This window comes from Hyaena hyaena, unplaced genomic scaffold (assembly GCF_003009895.1).
Source record: "Hyaena hyaena isolate Hyena2069 unplaced genomic scaffold, ASM300989v1 scaffold_89, whole genome shotgun sequence".
NCBI lineage: Eukaryota > Metazoa > Chordata > Mammalia > Carnivora > Hyaenidae > Hyaena > Hyaena hyaena.
Window position 1 is genome coordinate 781,774 of NW_024080719.1, and position 16,267 is coordinate 798,040.

The 16,267-nt window shown below is 33.7% G+C and overlaps 1 protein-coding gene across 6 annotated transcripts in view; it reads right to left on the reverse strand.

The window, feature by feature from the left end:
• Window positions 1–16,267, reverse strand: part of LRBA (LPS responsive beige-like anchor protein) — a 737,219-nt gene that overhangs the window by 479,117 nt on the left and 241,835 nt on the right. For all 6 annotated transcript variants that reach the window (XM_039234337.1, XM_039234336.1, XM_039234335.1 and 3 more), the window contains one exon: window positions 732–796. In XM_039234337.1, coding sequence (XP_039090268.1) covers window positions 732–796 — 65 coding nt within the window. The remainder of the gene's footprint in view (window positions 1–731; window positions 797–16,267) is intronic.

The following is a 16,267-nucleotide window of genomic DNA, read 5'->3' on the forward strand; positions in this document are numbered from 1 at the left end:
CTAACAATAGTTTTGCTCAGAATACAAATTCGAATGGCAGCTAAACATACCTTTTAATCTATAACCTGGGTGTCTAGTCCAATTAAACCAAAATCCACTCCCACAAAAACAGACACAAAGTAGTCCACTCATCATTTCCTCAATTTGCTTTTACCTTTTAATTCTCTCACTCTCTTCAATCCATTTCCCCCCTATATCTTTCTTTTTATCTCCGTATTTACATTTATCTCCGTACTTTCTATCTTACTAGTGAATTTGTTTCCTTGAATTCATCTATCTCTGCTTTTTAAAGAAAACATTACCTACTTTCTCCCTCTCTCTACTTTTTCTTCACATCACAACACAGAACAAAACTTGTTATCCTTTATGACCAGGCAACGACATAAGAGAGATAACATAGACATCTAAGTCTGATTATTGGGCTCCACAAATATAATTAAATTTATAGAAAGTCCAAGTAAGTATCTGTTTTCCTTATATCTGCTAATAAAATCACTAGCTTACTTTTGCCAAATTCAGCCTTACCATTAGAAAAACAAAGACCAGATCTTCATCATTAAGCATGTAATCATGAAGAAAACCAAAAAATAAATATGGACATTTGTAATAATTAAGCTCCACTTTATTACTGACCACAAAAATAATACAGTCCCCAAAAAATAAGTTTCAATGGCTTATTGAAACGGAGTAAGATTTTAAGGCAAAATATAAATGGATATAAAATAGATTACCTTCCTTCATTGACAAGTTCAATAAAAGCAAGGCCTGCATTCTTCTGGATAGAATTCTGCCACTCCTAAAAAACAAAAACAAACAAACAAAAAAGAGGCAAAAAATAGCTGAACAAATAATACTCAGTAGATTAATTTTTTAAAACAATGATTATAAAAACATCACCCATATCAATTTCATACCTTAGCTCTTAAAAGGAAAAGTTTGGTTAAATATGCTGCCTACCCAATGCAGCCCTGTGAACACATGAATAGTTGATATTTAAAATTAAGCTAAACAAGTTAGCAACAATTTGATTCTATATGAACTAAAAAAAAGCCTATCTATATTTATCTTGAACTTTTTGTTCTATACCATTATATACAACTAACTCAACTGAAATACTTATGATTAGAAAGAAAGGTAGCAGAGACTAAGGAGAGAGGTTTTTGTTTCTTTAAAAAGGAGATGCATCACCCCAAATAAGGAAAGACAGTATTAAATAGTGTGGTATGCTAATAAATAGCATTCAACCACAAAAATTGATGATTAATGACTGAGAAAAGGACAAAAAAGACCATTTTGGCTAGATTATTTGTGAGCTGGAAAACTACAGTTCACTAGGCTATGAATTAGCAAAAAATAGTATAAATCTATTATATTCTTTATGAATAATTATCCTTAAAAAGCCTAGGAAGCAAATAAATCAGTAGAGTATGTAAAAATGAGTATTTTTTAAACTTTATCTCAAAACATATGTAAAATAAATAGTAATCCAATAAGGCTGGGCCAACAACAATTGAAAAGTAGCTAGATTTGAAAAACATTAATGTATGCACCTATGTCTTTATGTGTATGTAAAGTGCTGCTAGAGTTGAGAAATGCCAAGATATGTATGCGCATATAAGTATGTACATGTATATCCATTTTTAAAGAACTGGAAATATATAATCTTTATAGTCTTTAAAACAAAGAAGCCCTTTACATTCTATCTACATAAGATACCTCAAGTGATCTTTTTTTTGTTCTTTTATAAACTCAAAACAAAAAACACTATTGAACTACTTACCATTACTACTAAAAATATTCATATGTTCTGAATATAATACCTTTTAAGAGTTCTAAAGTCCACGTATTTTCACCCCTAATGACTGCTCTGTGTCACTTCAAATTCCTATTTTGGGCAGGGAGGGGGGCTTATCCTTTCTCTTCTACTTTCTCCCTTTTATCCCTAATTTTGTATTGCTTCCTGTTGTGTTTTGAGAAACTCAAGGTGGTTCTTGGGACTAAAATGGCTGTATACCACAATTTTGTTATAAGATTCTATTTCATGGATAGTGTACATAAGAACATACTAACAGAACATACATGGTAGAATGAAAAGTAGATATAAAGTCACTTAGAAATCAAGCAGTAGTAATTAACCAGATCTAGAAGAGAAGATAAAGCAATGTGTTGTTAAGAGCAATGAACAACAAGCCATGAGATCTATATTCTCACACTAATTCTGACACTGACAGGATATGTCCATGGACAGATCACGTTACATCTCTAGGTCTTAGACACTCCATTAAAAAAATCAGCTCTAGGGGCGCCTGGGTGGCTTAGTCGGTTAAGCGTCCGACTTTCGCTTAGGTCATGATCTCGCGGTTCGTGGGTTCGAGCCCCGCGTCGGGCTCTGTGCTGACTGCCAGCTCAGAGCATGGAGCCTGTTTCAGAGTCTGTGACTCCCTGTCTCTCTGACCCTCCCCTGCTCACGCTGTCTCTCTCTCTCTCTCTCTCTCTCTCTCTCCTAGTAATAAATAAAACATTAAAAAATTTTTTTCAAAAATCAGGTCTATTATTTTATGATTCAGTAACTTACAAACATTCAGAAATGACTCATGAGCCTACAACATATACTCTCTCAAAATTCACAATTACCACCCAGCGGAAACAATAAAGATCTCATATTTCTTTCACTGAGGTAAACCAAGTAAAGCATAAATAGGAATACCTCATAATTTAAAACTCTTTTCCTTCCAGCAAAATAAAATGAACTACAAACCAATGAAATCAAATTCCATTAAGGAGTAAATCTCTAAGAGAAGAGCATGATTGGCATCCTCTACTCTTCTTAGAAATACAAAGAGGAAAAAAGCAGAAAACACAGGTAAGGTTTTTGATCCCGGTGCAGAAGACTCCACAGCTTCCTTTCCAAGCACAGCAAAAGGAGGTATCAAGTCTCAAAAAGTTGCCCTAAATCTAGTAATACAGAGGAATACTAGATAGAGACAGACATAATGGCCAAATGAACCTAAAATTGCCTCGAAGTTATCTCATGCCATAGGAAAAGTCAGAAAATTACCCTAGAAAGATGTAGAGTAAATGAGGTTTTAGGGGAATGAAAACACAGCTATGACCTTTGCTGACAGACCAAAACCTTTGTAGGGAGCCAAAACGCATGATGACATCTCAGAGAATGCCACAGTCAAGAAACAGAAGCATATGCTTACTTCTTCAGCTGTTATACCCAACACAGGACTCTCAGCAAGCCACTTAAAAATTTGAATATAGCACTACATTATGAGGAGGTAGGACCTTAAACTGACTGAGCTTTCATTCAGATCACTTAACCTAAGGGAAAATCTGAAGATGAAAATTAACCTTAGTAAAAAGATAATAAAGGAAGTCACTTTTCTTGCTAGAAAAAAAAAAAAAAAACGGGGGGAGGTCACAAGGGGGAATAAAGCAAGAGAATATGTTATATGTAATTCGTGACAACAGACACTTTATTTTAAAAAGTATTCACTAGCAGTATTTTATTTCTCAAATCCATTTTGTCTGATCTAAAACTGTAACAGGTGGACATTTTTATCATATAGATCATACAAAACTCACAACTCCACATGGATGAAATAGGTAACAGTAGAGAGGCTTAAATTTTAAGTAGACAGGTAAATATCAATGTGATTTTATTTTCATTAATATATACAAACTAATTTTAATATAAAACCAGGAAATATGCCATTTATATTTCACAAACATTTTTAATAGCATGATTTAGGCCATTAGAAAACTAGTTCAGGTTAGTACAACTACAGAAAATTCAACATCTAAAAACTTTTATGACCTGAATTTATGTTAGTATGTCATGCAAAATATTTTTTAAATTAAAGCAAATTAGATGTGAAGGTACATATAAAAGTACCTTTCTTTATAAAAATTCCAATTTTTACAAAATCTCAGAGACACAGATTTACTAATACTAATACATTAGATTTCTTTCTTTCCCAGACATCATCTATAAGCCCAATTTGTTAACTTACAATAACTGCTATTCAATCACCTGGGGTAAAATATTTTACCAGTTAAAAAATAATTAGACACTACGGGACAAAAAGTGAATATACAAATCTTATTTACACTTTTCGGTATAATCCTTTCCTAACTGTAAATTATTAACAATAAATAAAATATCCCATACCAGGTACATCAATACATACTGATAAGAATTAATAACTCAATAGTATTGCAATAGCATCATATGGTGAGAGATAGTAGCTATATTTGTGGTGAGCATAGCATTAAGTATAGAGTAACCAAATCACTATGCTGTACATCTGAAATTAATATAACACTGTGTCAACTATACACCAATTAATTAATAACCCAGATGATGATCATCTGAAGCCAAAGAGAATAGAAAATAAAAACTTTTAAATAAACCCAGCTGTTAGTCAAAGCCAGGAAGTTTCCCCCATACTAAAACATTGTTGGGGGCACCTGGGTGGCTCAGTCAAGCATCCAGCTTCGGCTCAGGTCATGATCCCCCAGTTCATGGGTTCGAACCCCACATCAGGCTCTGTGCTGACAGCTCGGAGCCTGGAGCCTGCCTCAGATTCTGGGTCTCCCTCTCTCTCTCTGCCCCTCCCCCACTCACACTCTGTTCTCTCTCTCTCTCAGAAATAAAAATAAACATTAAAAAAAAAACATTTTAGGGGCGCCTGGGTGGCTTAGTCGGTTAAGCGTCCGACTTTCGCTTAGGTCATGATCTCACGGTTCGTGGGTTCGAGCCCCGCGTCGGGCTCTGTGCTGACTGCCAGCTCAGAGCCTGGGGCCTGTTTCAGTCTGTGACTCCCTCTCTCTCTGACCCTCCCCTGTTCACGCTGTCTCTCTCTCTCTCTCTCCTAGAAATAAATAAAACATTAAAAAAAAAATTTTAAATAAATCAATAAAGAAAACACTGTCTCCAACCCTTTAAGGAAGTTGCCAAATCTGAAAAGAAGATTCATTAATCATCCTATCCTAAAGCATTTTTTCCACTTCTGAGGCAATTATCAAAGAAGGTGTTAGTCTAAACAATATCATAAACCACAGCTCAATACAACCTTTAGTGAGTTTTAATAGTTGAAAGAAAAGCTTAACGGTTATCATCTTTCATGATTATTTCAATATTTCATCACAATATTTACAATTATAGAGTGATGCAAAATGCTAGTACATTTAAAGGTCTTGGTTATTCTTTTCCCAAAGGTATTGATGAAAAACACGTTAAAAACCTCAAATTCAACCACTAATGCAACTGAGTAATTTCAAAACACATTTTCAGCACTTTGGAAAGGAAGGACTCAAAACACAAGTGAGTCAATAATTTCATACCTGTTCTAAGCTTTATTTAATTGACTATCATTTCCTAAGGCTATAATTGTTGATTAGTCAATTTTTACTAAAATATATTCTTAGCTAACTAATGCTCTTAAGTCATGCAACATCAACAACAAAGATAATATAAATTAGTGAAATCTATTAAATAAATATAGCTTTCTGCCAAATTTCAAATACATGCTTTTGATGGTAAAGGTCTTTTCTTAGGTTGGAGTTAAAAAAAAAAAAAGAGAGTTAACCAATAACCAAATTTAAGAGTATTCATTCCTAACATCAACAAATAAATATAGAGAGAATGGGCAACTAATGTGCTACATATTAATTTGTATTATTTTAACATAATCCTAACTTCCTTAAAGTGAACTTGACAGCTTTCTATAACTTTAATAACCCTCTACAACATATTTTACTGTGTGAATATACTACATAACCTTACCTAGATTCTAAAAGTAATTCTCAAATAGTACCATGTTCTAACGTAAATAAAATCAGGCCAAAGATTGTCAAGATACAGTACATAACCAAAGGGTGCCACTTTTTTTTTGAGGGAAGATCAAGCCATCAATGTTGACATTAAATGTAGTATCAACCTGAGCACCTGGCTGGCTCAATAGATTAGGCAGCCGACCTCGACGCAGGTCATGATTTCACAGTTCGTGAGTGGAGGCCCCACATGGGGGTCTCTGCTGTCAATGTGAAGCCCACTTCAGATCCTCTTTCCCCTGCTCTCTCTCTATCCCTCCCCAGTATGCATATGTGCACGCATGCTCTCTCTTTCTCTCTCTCAAAAATAAACATTTTAAAAAATGTAGTATTAACCTTTTATTCTGGTGAGCTCATCACTAAACTACTTTTTACTCTAAGGAAAAAACAGGAATTAGTGAGTGACTTTAGGTTAAACACAGTAAAAGTCAAGAACAAAAATAATAAAGAAAAAAATAATAAAAAGATAAAAAATAAAGAAAGACAACAGCAAATAGAGAGGGTAAAAAATTTCTCCACAACCTCAAGAAAAAATTAACTTGAGGAAGCAAATCAATGCTTGTCGTAGAACTCTAGAAAGCCTAAGAATTGAAGTCACAGAGTACATACGAAGATGGTTAACAAACAGAGATAAAAATAATTTAAATGAATGAAAAGTAATACATAAAACAAAGAATTCCACATCCTCTCCCCATACTGTATGGTCATCCCCACCACGGTAAAATAAATAAAAGTTTACTTTTCAGAGAAGTAAACTTTGGGATGCTGTAAAAACCCTTCACTGTAAAAAAAAAAAAAAAAAAAAATCAAATAATTTGAAAGAAAATGAGAATCCATAATACTTAATGGTCTATCAATGGCAAAGGCAGCTCATTCTTCACCAGTAGACAATTTGCTACACAGCTGTGTGGGGTTTTTGTGCATTACACTTAAATATGAGCGTACAGCAAAGGATTACCAATCATTGCAGGAAAGACTCATTTGAATGACAGACATCAAAGAAATAATTGGGAAAGAAAAAACTCATAGAAAAGAGCCAATACTATTAACAGGGTGTGGAGAGTAAGAATAAAGAAAAAAAACCATTTACTATAATTAGAAATATAAAAATTTTCATGTAAAACGATCAGGGCAGAGATTTGTCTTATTCACTGGTATCTCTTTGCCCTTGTATTAGAGTTTTCCAAAGAAACAGAACCAATAGTATGGAAATATAAATCTTAGTAATTTAAAGAAACGGTTCACACATTTATGGATGGTAACAAGTTCCAAGATCTATAGGGTTGTATTTGTAAGCTGGAGAACCAAGAAAGCCAATGGTGTAGTTATACTCCAAGTCAAAATCTAAGAATCAGAGGGACGCCTGGGTGGCTTAGTCGGTTAAGCGTCCGACTTTCGCTTAGGTCATGATCTCGCGGTTCGTGGGTTCGAGCCCTGCGTCGGGCTATGTGCTGACTGCCAGCTCAGAGCCTGGAGCCTGTTTCAGAGTCTGTGTCTCCCTCTCTCTCTGACCCTCCCCTGCTCACGCTGTCTCTCTCTCTCTCTCTCTCCTAAAAATAAATAAAAATAATTTAAAAAAAAATCTAAGAATCAGAAAAACCAATGGTGTAGTTCCAATCTAAGGCCAACAGGCTCAAAACCCAGAAACAGGCAGTGTTTCAGGGACAAAAAATATGGAGAGATGATCATTTTCAGTCTCTCATACTAATAACCAAATAAGCTATTGATCAAGTATAAAGGTTAAAATAAGAAAAAAAGTTTCACACAAGCAAGGTCTGAGAAAGTCTACCCCTCATGTATTCTTTCTCAAGAAACTACAAAGAAGTACCTCATCAAAAGTAATACAGACACCCAATTATCATCCTCCATACCTTTTCTGCTTAAATTTTCTGATGGCATACTTATTACCCACTAGATTTTTTCCTGCCTTTCCCTTTTGTTTTATTCTCTACTATATTCCCAGTGCAAGACTAATGACAGCACTTTTCAAATTTAAAGTCACTGGGGACACAGAAGATAGACACTGCAGCATAAGAGAGAAAAGGAAAGTTCTAGGTTGCTTATAAAAGAAATCTCCAGATAACAGCTTTCTACAGACCTCAAGAGTAACCAATTCAGATTGGAACATAAAAATAGACAACTACAGGTACTACATCTCTAAGAAAAACAATTGAATCAATAGATAACAGGTGTGTTTGATCACACTGACAGAAATTTATGATTTTAATAGAAAATTTAGAAATAAATTTGTGATGGGTACACAGAAATTTAAATAAACAAAACAGTACAAAATTATTAATGCCAAAAGAAAAGAGTGAAAGAAGGAAAGAAAAGCAAGTGAGAAAAAGGAAGGGAGAAGGGGAGGGTAATCCAGAGTTATATTTCGTAGCATTGTTGTGAATACTTACACTGTCATAATAATGTAAATGATAAGTATGGTTTTGACAAAATATTATGATGTACTGGAAACAACAGAAGATGTGAAACGGAAAGAAAGAATATAAGTAACTCAAAGGTGATCTTCCATGGAAGACATTACTAGATAATGTGTAAAATAGAAAAATCAAGAAATAGCTATTATATCATTTAGAAATATGAATTTAACTGGCAGCCTCAACAACTAAGATTGAGTGAATATGGCTCCTTCCAGAAAGTATGAATCAAGAGGGAGAGGAAAAACAGAGGCCAGGAACTTTATTATTCAGTTTAAGTATTATATTATTATTAAAATTTTTAAAGCACTATAGATTTTTCTTGAAAAAACAATTTATATTAAAAATTGTATACTAACTAGACAATAGGTATTTATCTAAAATACTGTGAAATATCTTTAAATAACCAAACAAGCATTCAAGTTTTACAAATACTGGTATCAAAACTATGAAAAGCTAAATTTATCATAAACGATTAAGAATTATTTTTAAAAGTTGGTGTTCTACATCTTACCAAATGAAATTAACTTTATCTATATTGCTTTTGATAGTAAAATACTCTTTTCTGTAAGTATTGATTTAAGGATCCTAACATAATTTCAATTAAACAAAATTTGTTAACAATAATCTAAACTCATCAAACTATTTCATTTTCCCCATAAAAATATATAAAAATTTAAAGGCTTGAGCTCTTCAATGAAATATCAATATTAGTATTTTAAGATACTGTTACAGTTATATATTTCTTTGTAAAGTAAATCAAATTGGTTGGATATAGCTCAAATTCCCTAAGTAGATAACAGAAACACTAGTAGGAGTCAAGGGAGGAGGCCACAGAGGAGAGCTCAAATAACGAAGGGAATGTATTAACACAAAATTGAGAACCACATTATACACAGGACTAAAGGTCAAAACTAGAGAAAACTTGTTCATGGTCAAGATATAGTAATCTTAAGTGCTCAAAGTAAACGATCAAGAACTTTTCAACAGTGTTTGCGCTGTATGTCAGCACTCTCTCAACAGCTTATCTAACACAAATCCGAGTAACCACATACCAGGAAAGAGTATGGCATAATAGTAAAGGACAGGTTTTTATTCCATTGTCTCTTTAAAGGGTAAAACAAATCATTACCTGAAACAGAATAAAATACTGCCCTCTGGAAAGTTATGGTTTCAATGACTTCTATAGCCATAAAATGTTAAAATGTACATCTATTTTCTACAAATATTATGATTCAGTTTATAAATGAAATATACATACAGATAACTACAAGTTAAGAACACAGAAAAGAAAAACTCTATTAAAGTGGAATTAGCAAATGGTTCGATTTTACAACTGCTTTCTTAACAAATATTTTTGAATGTGTACTATGTGCAAAGAATTGAATGCTGAGAATGCATTTACTGGATTTACAAAATAAAGAATGCAAAAGTTTAAAAATCTAAAACATTGAGATAACCATGCAGTCAATTATGCAAGTGCTATACACATATCTTTAGATTATGTGTAAATAATTTAAAAAAACAATAATCCCCTTGGTGTTGTGTTTAAGCATACATTACAAGTCCCTTTAAATCTGTTTTTAAACTCTTTCAGGAAAAACATACTCTTTAGCCAATAATGATCCTTCGAGTAACTTCCGAACTGGAATCAATTTAGCCAAGATCTTTTACTAATCAATACAGAAAGCTTGATTTCAATAAAGGTGACAAAAGTTGCTCTAACCCTTTCCAGCTACAAGCTCTCAACAGATGATCATCATTAAGCTTATATCAGGGCTTCACATTCAAGAGCGATATAAATGTGTCCTATTAGTACATGGTCAGTCTATTTGGCAACTCCAGTTCTCCAGACATATGGCAATTGCTGCCCTTTGAGGTCTGAAGTCAAGTCTTTAGGGAATCTCAAAGCCTGCACTGAAATTACAGGGAGTGTTCATTAGAGACTGCTGGAGAGGAAACATGAAAGACTTCCATTAAAACTATATAAAACGGCTAATTATTTTTAAAAGATTTTTAAACCCTCTAGTGTACTCAGCAACAATAAAAAATATTTACCAACTGAATTATTTTTAAAAGCACTGCTTTCAGGACATGAGTGAAAATAGTTTTCTTCATGCCATCCTATTCCCCACACCTCAATACACCTATCATTTTATAAGAATCCTCAAGATTTTGTATGATGGGAGAAAAAATTATATTTGCCTCTAAACTATTTCTACAGATCACTGTAAACATTTATAAAATGAAGGAATTTTTAGAGGAAAGTTTTGTTTTCTATTATTTAGTTTTAAATAACATATGTTGTGAATTTAAACTCAGCCAGACATACATGTTTCTTTTTAAATGCTTCTTTATCCAAAAAAGTCTGCCTCAATTGCATTTTATTCCATCTTAAACTAATAAGCATAAAAAGTTATAAGCACAAAATAATATAAATTACTAGTGTTTTGTAAAATGGCATTTATCAGATAGTATTATGGAAAATATATGAAGATTCAAATGTTTAAAAATTTTTTAATGCCAATAAATTAACAGAGGATAACAAAGAAATCTCATGTTTATGCTTTCTTGGGATTTTTAAAGACATAAAAAGGATAAATATTTTCTAACTAATGCTGCCATTTTAACTTTTCAAATGTGTAGACACTTTACAACACAAGAGAATGATTATTTATTAAGGTTCACAACAGAACAGTACTACTATAGAATATTTATTTCAATAACAAATCTATAAAATGTTATACAAAATTATTAGCTTGCCTCAATCATTTCTTGAATTCACATATATGTTTGATTTCTGACAGCCTAATTCCAAAAAAGTAATTACAACCACAATCCATATGTAAAAAAAGATAACAGAAACCAAGTACATTAAACCAGTTTAAAAGAATAAAAATCTAAAGAAAACAGATTACGAATGATTTATATGGATGCCTAGTGCTGAAGTTAATTACAAGTAACCCAATAAAATAGTGCCTTCATTATTGTACAGCAAGTAATAGCTCTAGATGTAAAAACCAGAACTCTTTCTGCTGACTTTTGCATGCCCGATCCCACAGCACACAACATTAAGAATTAAACATGTAGTAAATAAAGCATATAGAAAACAGCAGTTTTAAACTAAAAACTGAAAACTCTCCTGCTGTTTAACCACTTGTTATCTCCCACTCTAATAGTGACCACAGTAAACTAATATTATGTATTCACTGAATAAATTCTTAATGTTAATATAAAGCAAGATTTTAATTTCAGTATGGTTTTACATCAAGTGAAAAAATAAATAACTGTAAAACCACATTTATTTTAACATTCATTAGGGGCAAATAACATACTTTTTATGCTTATGCTATGAAATGATGATATCTTCAGGATAAAATTTTTCCAAATCTCATGCTATTATCAACCTACAACGTTTTGGTCTTGATTTTAAATGTATACTATCTAAGACACATATGCATGCTACAATAACATGTTAGTAGTTCTCAACAACCACAACTTGTAGCCAATCATAGTATACTTAGTGACTTTCCTGGTGAAGAAGAAGAAGACTTTTCAGTCCAGAATTATTTCCTAACTCTTTCATTTATTTTTCAATGCACCTATAAGATTTTAAGTGATAGCAGCTTTAAGTATAATGTAAAAATCCTAAGATATGCTGGGATAAAAATCATCATGTAGGTCATTCTTTGACCTACAACATAACTGAAACAGTGATACAATGGAATACTTGATTGTCCAGCTTTGCTGCAAAAATAAACCAGGACTCAAGAAACAAATAATAGTACATATCTGTGGCAGCATATTCTTCCTACCAATTTCTTCTCCATTAGAAATACATGCAATATTAGCTTATTTTACTTTTGGCAGTAGAGGCGGGCCAATAACTTCACAAACTGGCATTTGTCTCCTCAACTATGGTGAAACATTTTAAGGTGGTACTCACCATCTCTTTGATTTCTCAACAGTACCTGATTCAATTTTCCAAATAACAAACCCGCAAATGCTTGTTGAGGAAATCATAACACTGTTAGGCAAAGGCTAGAGGAAAACTGCACTAAGAACACACAACAGATCATCAAAGCATTACTAGACAGACAAACTCACAAACTTAAAGACTCTCCTCACAGTTCTGGAGGCCAGATGTCCAAAATCAGTTTCACTGAACTAAAATCAAGGTGTCAGCAAAGCTGCTCTCCTTCTGGAAAGTCTAGGGGAGCAGGCGTTCCTTGCCTTTTCCAGCTGTGGTTGCTGTCAGCATCCTTTGGCTTGTGGCCACAGTACTCTCTGTTCCATCTTCACATTCTCCTCTCTGTGCCTATATCCACCTGGTTATCACTTACAAGGTTAGATACAAGGGCCTTCAGGGCCCACCTAGACAATTCAGTAGTATCCCCTCATCTCAAAATCCTCAACTGAATCACACACAAAATACTCTTTTTCCAAATATGGTAGCATTCACAGATTCCAGGGACTTGACATGGGTATTTTTGAGGAGCCATTTTTCAGCCTATCATACTAAAGAAATCAAATTAAAACAAAAGAAACAGCAAGTTGCAGAAAAGTTTACTGTAAAATTCAATAATTCAAAGTTCAGAGAAATAAAAACTTTTTTTAAAAAATTAGTATATTTTGACAAGAGCTGGAAAAAAAATTTTTTTAAGCAAGTCAACATCTCCAAGTCTTGGTTCTAACAGTGACTGAGTGGTGACTGGTTTTGTCTTCAGTTCCAGAAAGTCAGTTGAACTTGCAAAATGTAAAGCCTATCAAGCTACATGAAATTGAAAGCTTAGCCAGTGAGTTACTTTATGATAAAGTAGCAACTTCATACAATTAACTAACAGAGACACAAAGATAGCACCGCCAAATATCGGAATAAGTAACGCAGCAGTGCAGAGGTGGAAAAAAAGACTAATAAGAAAACTTCTTTAAAAAAATTATCTCCCATTATTTTACTTTATTATTGCTAGTGACCAACCTCCTTGTTTTCTTAACTAACAGTACTAGCAAAAAGAATCCTATTCTCACTAATTAGACTCATGCTACAAAACAAAAATAATGACTCTTTTGAATAGATATGCATATGAGATAACTCTGAAAGATTAAGCAAATGTATAAGCTTCCTTAAGTAAAGGAATAGATCATCTTTCCTACAAAAAGGAAACAATAAGAAATCAAAATTAAATTTGCCTTCAATTATATAGAAACAGGTAACAAGAATAAACTGAAAATCCAAAACACCCAATGAGGCAAAATCACTGTTTTGGGGGTCCTGGCTGGCTCACTCATTGGAGAATGGGGCTCTTGATCTTAGGGTTATGGATACGAACGTCATATTGGGTGTAGAGATTACTTAAAAATAAAAACAATCTTTATTTTAAAAGAGAGAGAGAGAGAGAGATAATACCACTGTCGTAATCAAATGCCTAATGAAAGTGTAAGTTTCCAAATAATTTTCAAAAATACTTAATTACTATTTGGGGCAACTGGGTGGCTCAGTTGGTTAAGAATCTGACTCTTGATTTCCGCTCAGGTCATTATCTCACAGTTATGAGATCCAGCCCCGTGTCAGGGGCTGCACTGGATGCGGAGCCTACTTAAGATACTCTGTCCCTCTTCCTCTGACATTACCCTGGCACACAAGCATGTGCATGTACTCCCACTCTCTCTCTCAAAAAATAAAAAAACACACATATATAATTACTATCAAAAAAGAATGCAGTGTGCATTTAGTATTTAGGACATTAGTAGACATTTTCATACTCACTATATGTAAATGCATACTGTGGAAAGGATAGTGTCAGGAAAATGTGGAGAATGGGTTTAGGGTTATGGAGTTTGTTTTTTTGGTAACCACCAAGAAAATGGCATGATGTACATGGCACATATGTCAAATATCTGAATACTATTCACAAGGCAGCACAGCTGTTAAGTATAAAATAAAATAAAACAGCTATTAAAGACACTGAAAATAAGGCAGAGGAGTTTGAATTTGACAAGACAGTAAACTATAACTTCTCTTAGAAAACCTAAAGAGACTCTCCTAGGAAAGTAAATTTGTCAAAATGTACTGAAGGAGGTAAAATCAACAGAAAAGAGGAATGTCATTTCACTGATAAAAGAATAAATTGGATCATAATCTGTGATTTTTACAGAGGCTTTTTTCAAATGCTATCTCCTTTTGTCCCTTAGCATCACCCCCATTCTGACAGGACTCAAGTTGAAACTCCTAATAAGCAACTCTTAATGACAATGATATATTTGGCCAAAAAAAGTTATTAATCAGTGAACTAGATTAACTGTAGTCAAGTATTTCTCCATTATGGTAACAAAGGGTGTGTGCTGAAAGTAATATAGTATAAATTTAAAGGTCTGAAGTATACAAGAGAGACTCTTTAAAAAATCATTACTAGGGTACCTGGGTGGTTCAGGCAGTTGAGCAATTGACTCTAGGTTTTGGCTCAGGTCATAATCCCAGGGTGGTGGGATTGAGCTGGAGTCTGCGTGAAGCTCTCTTTCTCACTCTCTGCCCCTCTCCCAAATTCACTCTCTCCCACTCTCAAAAGAAAAAAAAATATATTTTTTCTCTCTCTCTCCCGCCTCTGCCCCTCTCCCCTGCTCATGTTCTCTCTCTCACCAAAAAAAAAAAATAATAATAAATAAATAAATAAATAAATAAGAGTAATAATCCCTATAATGTCATCAATCTCACTTGTATTCAGGTATACAGTTGACACCTGTAAAATTTAGGGGTTTAGGCACTCGCCCCATACAGCTGAAAATCTTCATATAGCTTTGACTCCCTTAAAACTTAACTAGTAACTAATGATCTACTGTTGACCATAAGCCTTATTAATTAAACAGCTGATTTAAGTCATATATGGGAGCACCTGGATGGCTCAGTTGGTTGAGCATCCGACTCTTGATTTTTGCTCAGGTCATGACCTCATAGTTTGTGAGATCAAGCCCCTCATCAGACTCTTCACTGACAGAAGGGAGCAAGCTTCTAATTCTCTCTCTCTCTTTCTCTCTCTCTCTCTCTCTCTCTCCTCTCTCTCTCTCTCTCTGCCCCTCGCCCATGCACGTGCACTCTCTCACTCTCTCTGAACATTAAAAAGAGACATATTTTGTTATATCTGTTATATAGTATATTCCTACAATTAACCTAGAGAAAATAAAATGTTACTAAGAAAATCATAAGAAAGAGAAAATAACATTTACAGTACTGTATTTATATTTTAAAAACTCCACATATAAGCAGACCCATATAGCTCAAAATATACCCATATAACTATCACTATAGTTAGCACAAAAATGGGAGAATCACCTTTGGGAACATATGGAAAATATGTTACCCATTAATCCTGTCTACTTGGAAAAGGCCAAAAACTACTCATCTATTGGAACTCTCCTAGCTCTAATATTCTTTGATTCGAGATAAAAATGGATTAGACTAGGCATATAACCACAGAAAGGAAAGAAAATAACTTTAAAAAAAAAGAAGATATGGTTTATATATACAGTGTAATACTACTTGGCAATAAGAAAAAATAAAATCATGCCATTTGCAGCAACGTGGATGGAAATGGAGGGTATTATGCTAACTGAAATAAGTCAGTCAGAGAAAGATATGTTTTCAATCATACATGGATCCTGAGAAACTTAACAGAAGACCATGGGGGAAGGGAAAGGGGGAAAAATAAATTTACAAACAGAGAGGGAGGGAGGCAAACCATGAGAAACTCTTGAATACAGAGAACAAACTAAGGGTTGACGGGGTGTGGGGAGAGGGAAAAGTGGGTGATGGGCATTGAGGAGGGCATTTGTTGGGATGAGCACCAGGTGTTGTATGTAAGCCAATCTGACAATAAATTATATTAAAAAAAAAAAAAAAAAAAGACCCTACAGAAAATGGTGGACTGAATGTGTGAGACAAAGATCTAAAAACCAAATTAACTTCATGTAAAGAAAACAACAGTCACTGAAAATACTGA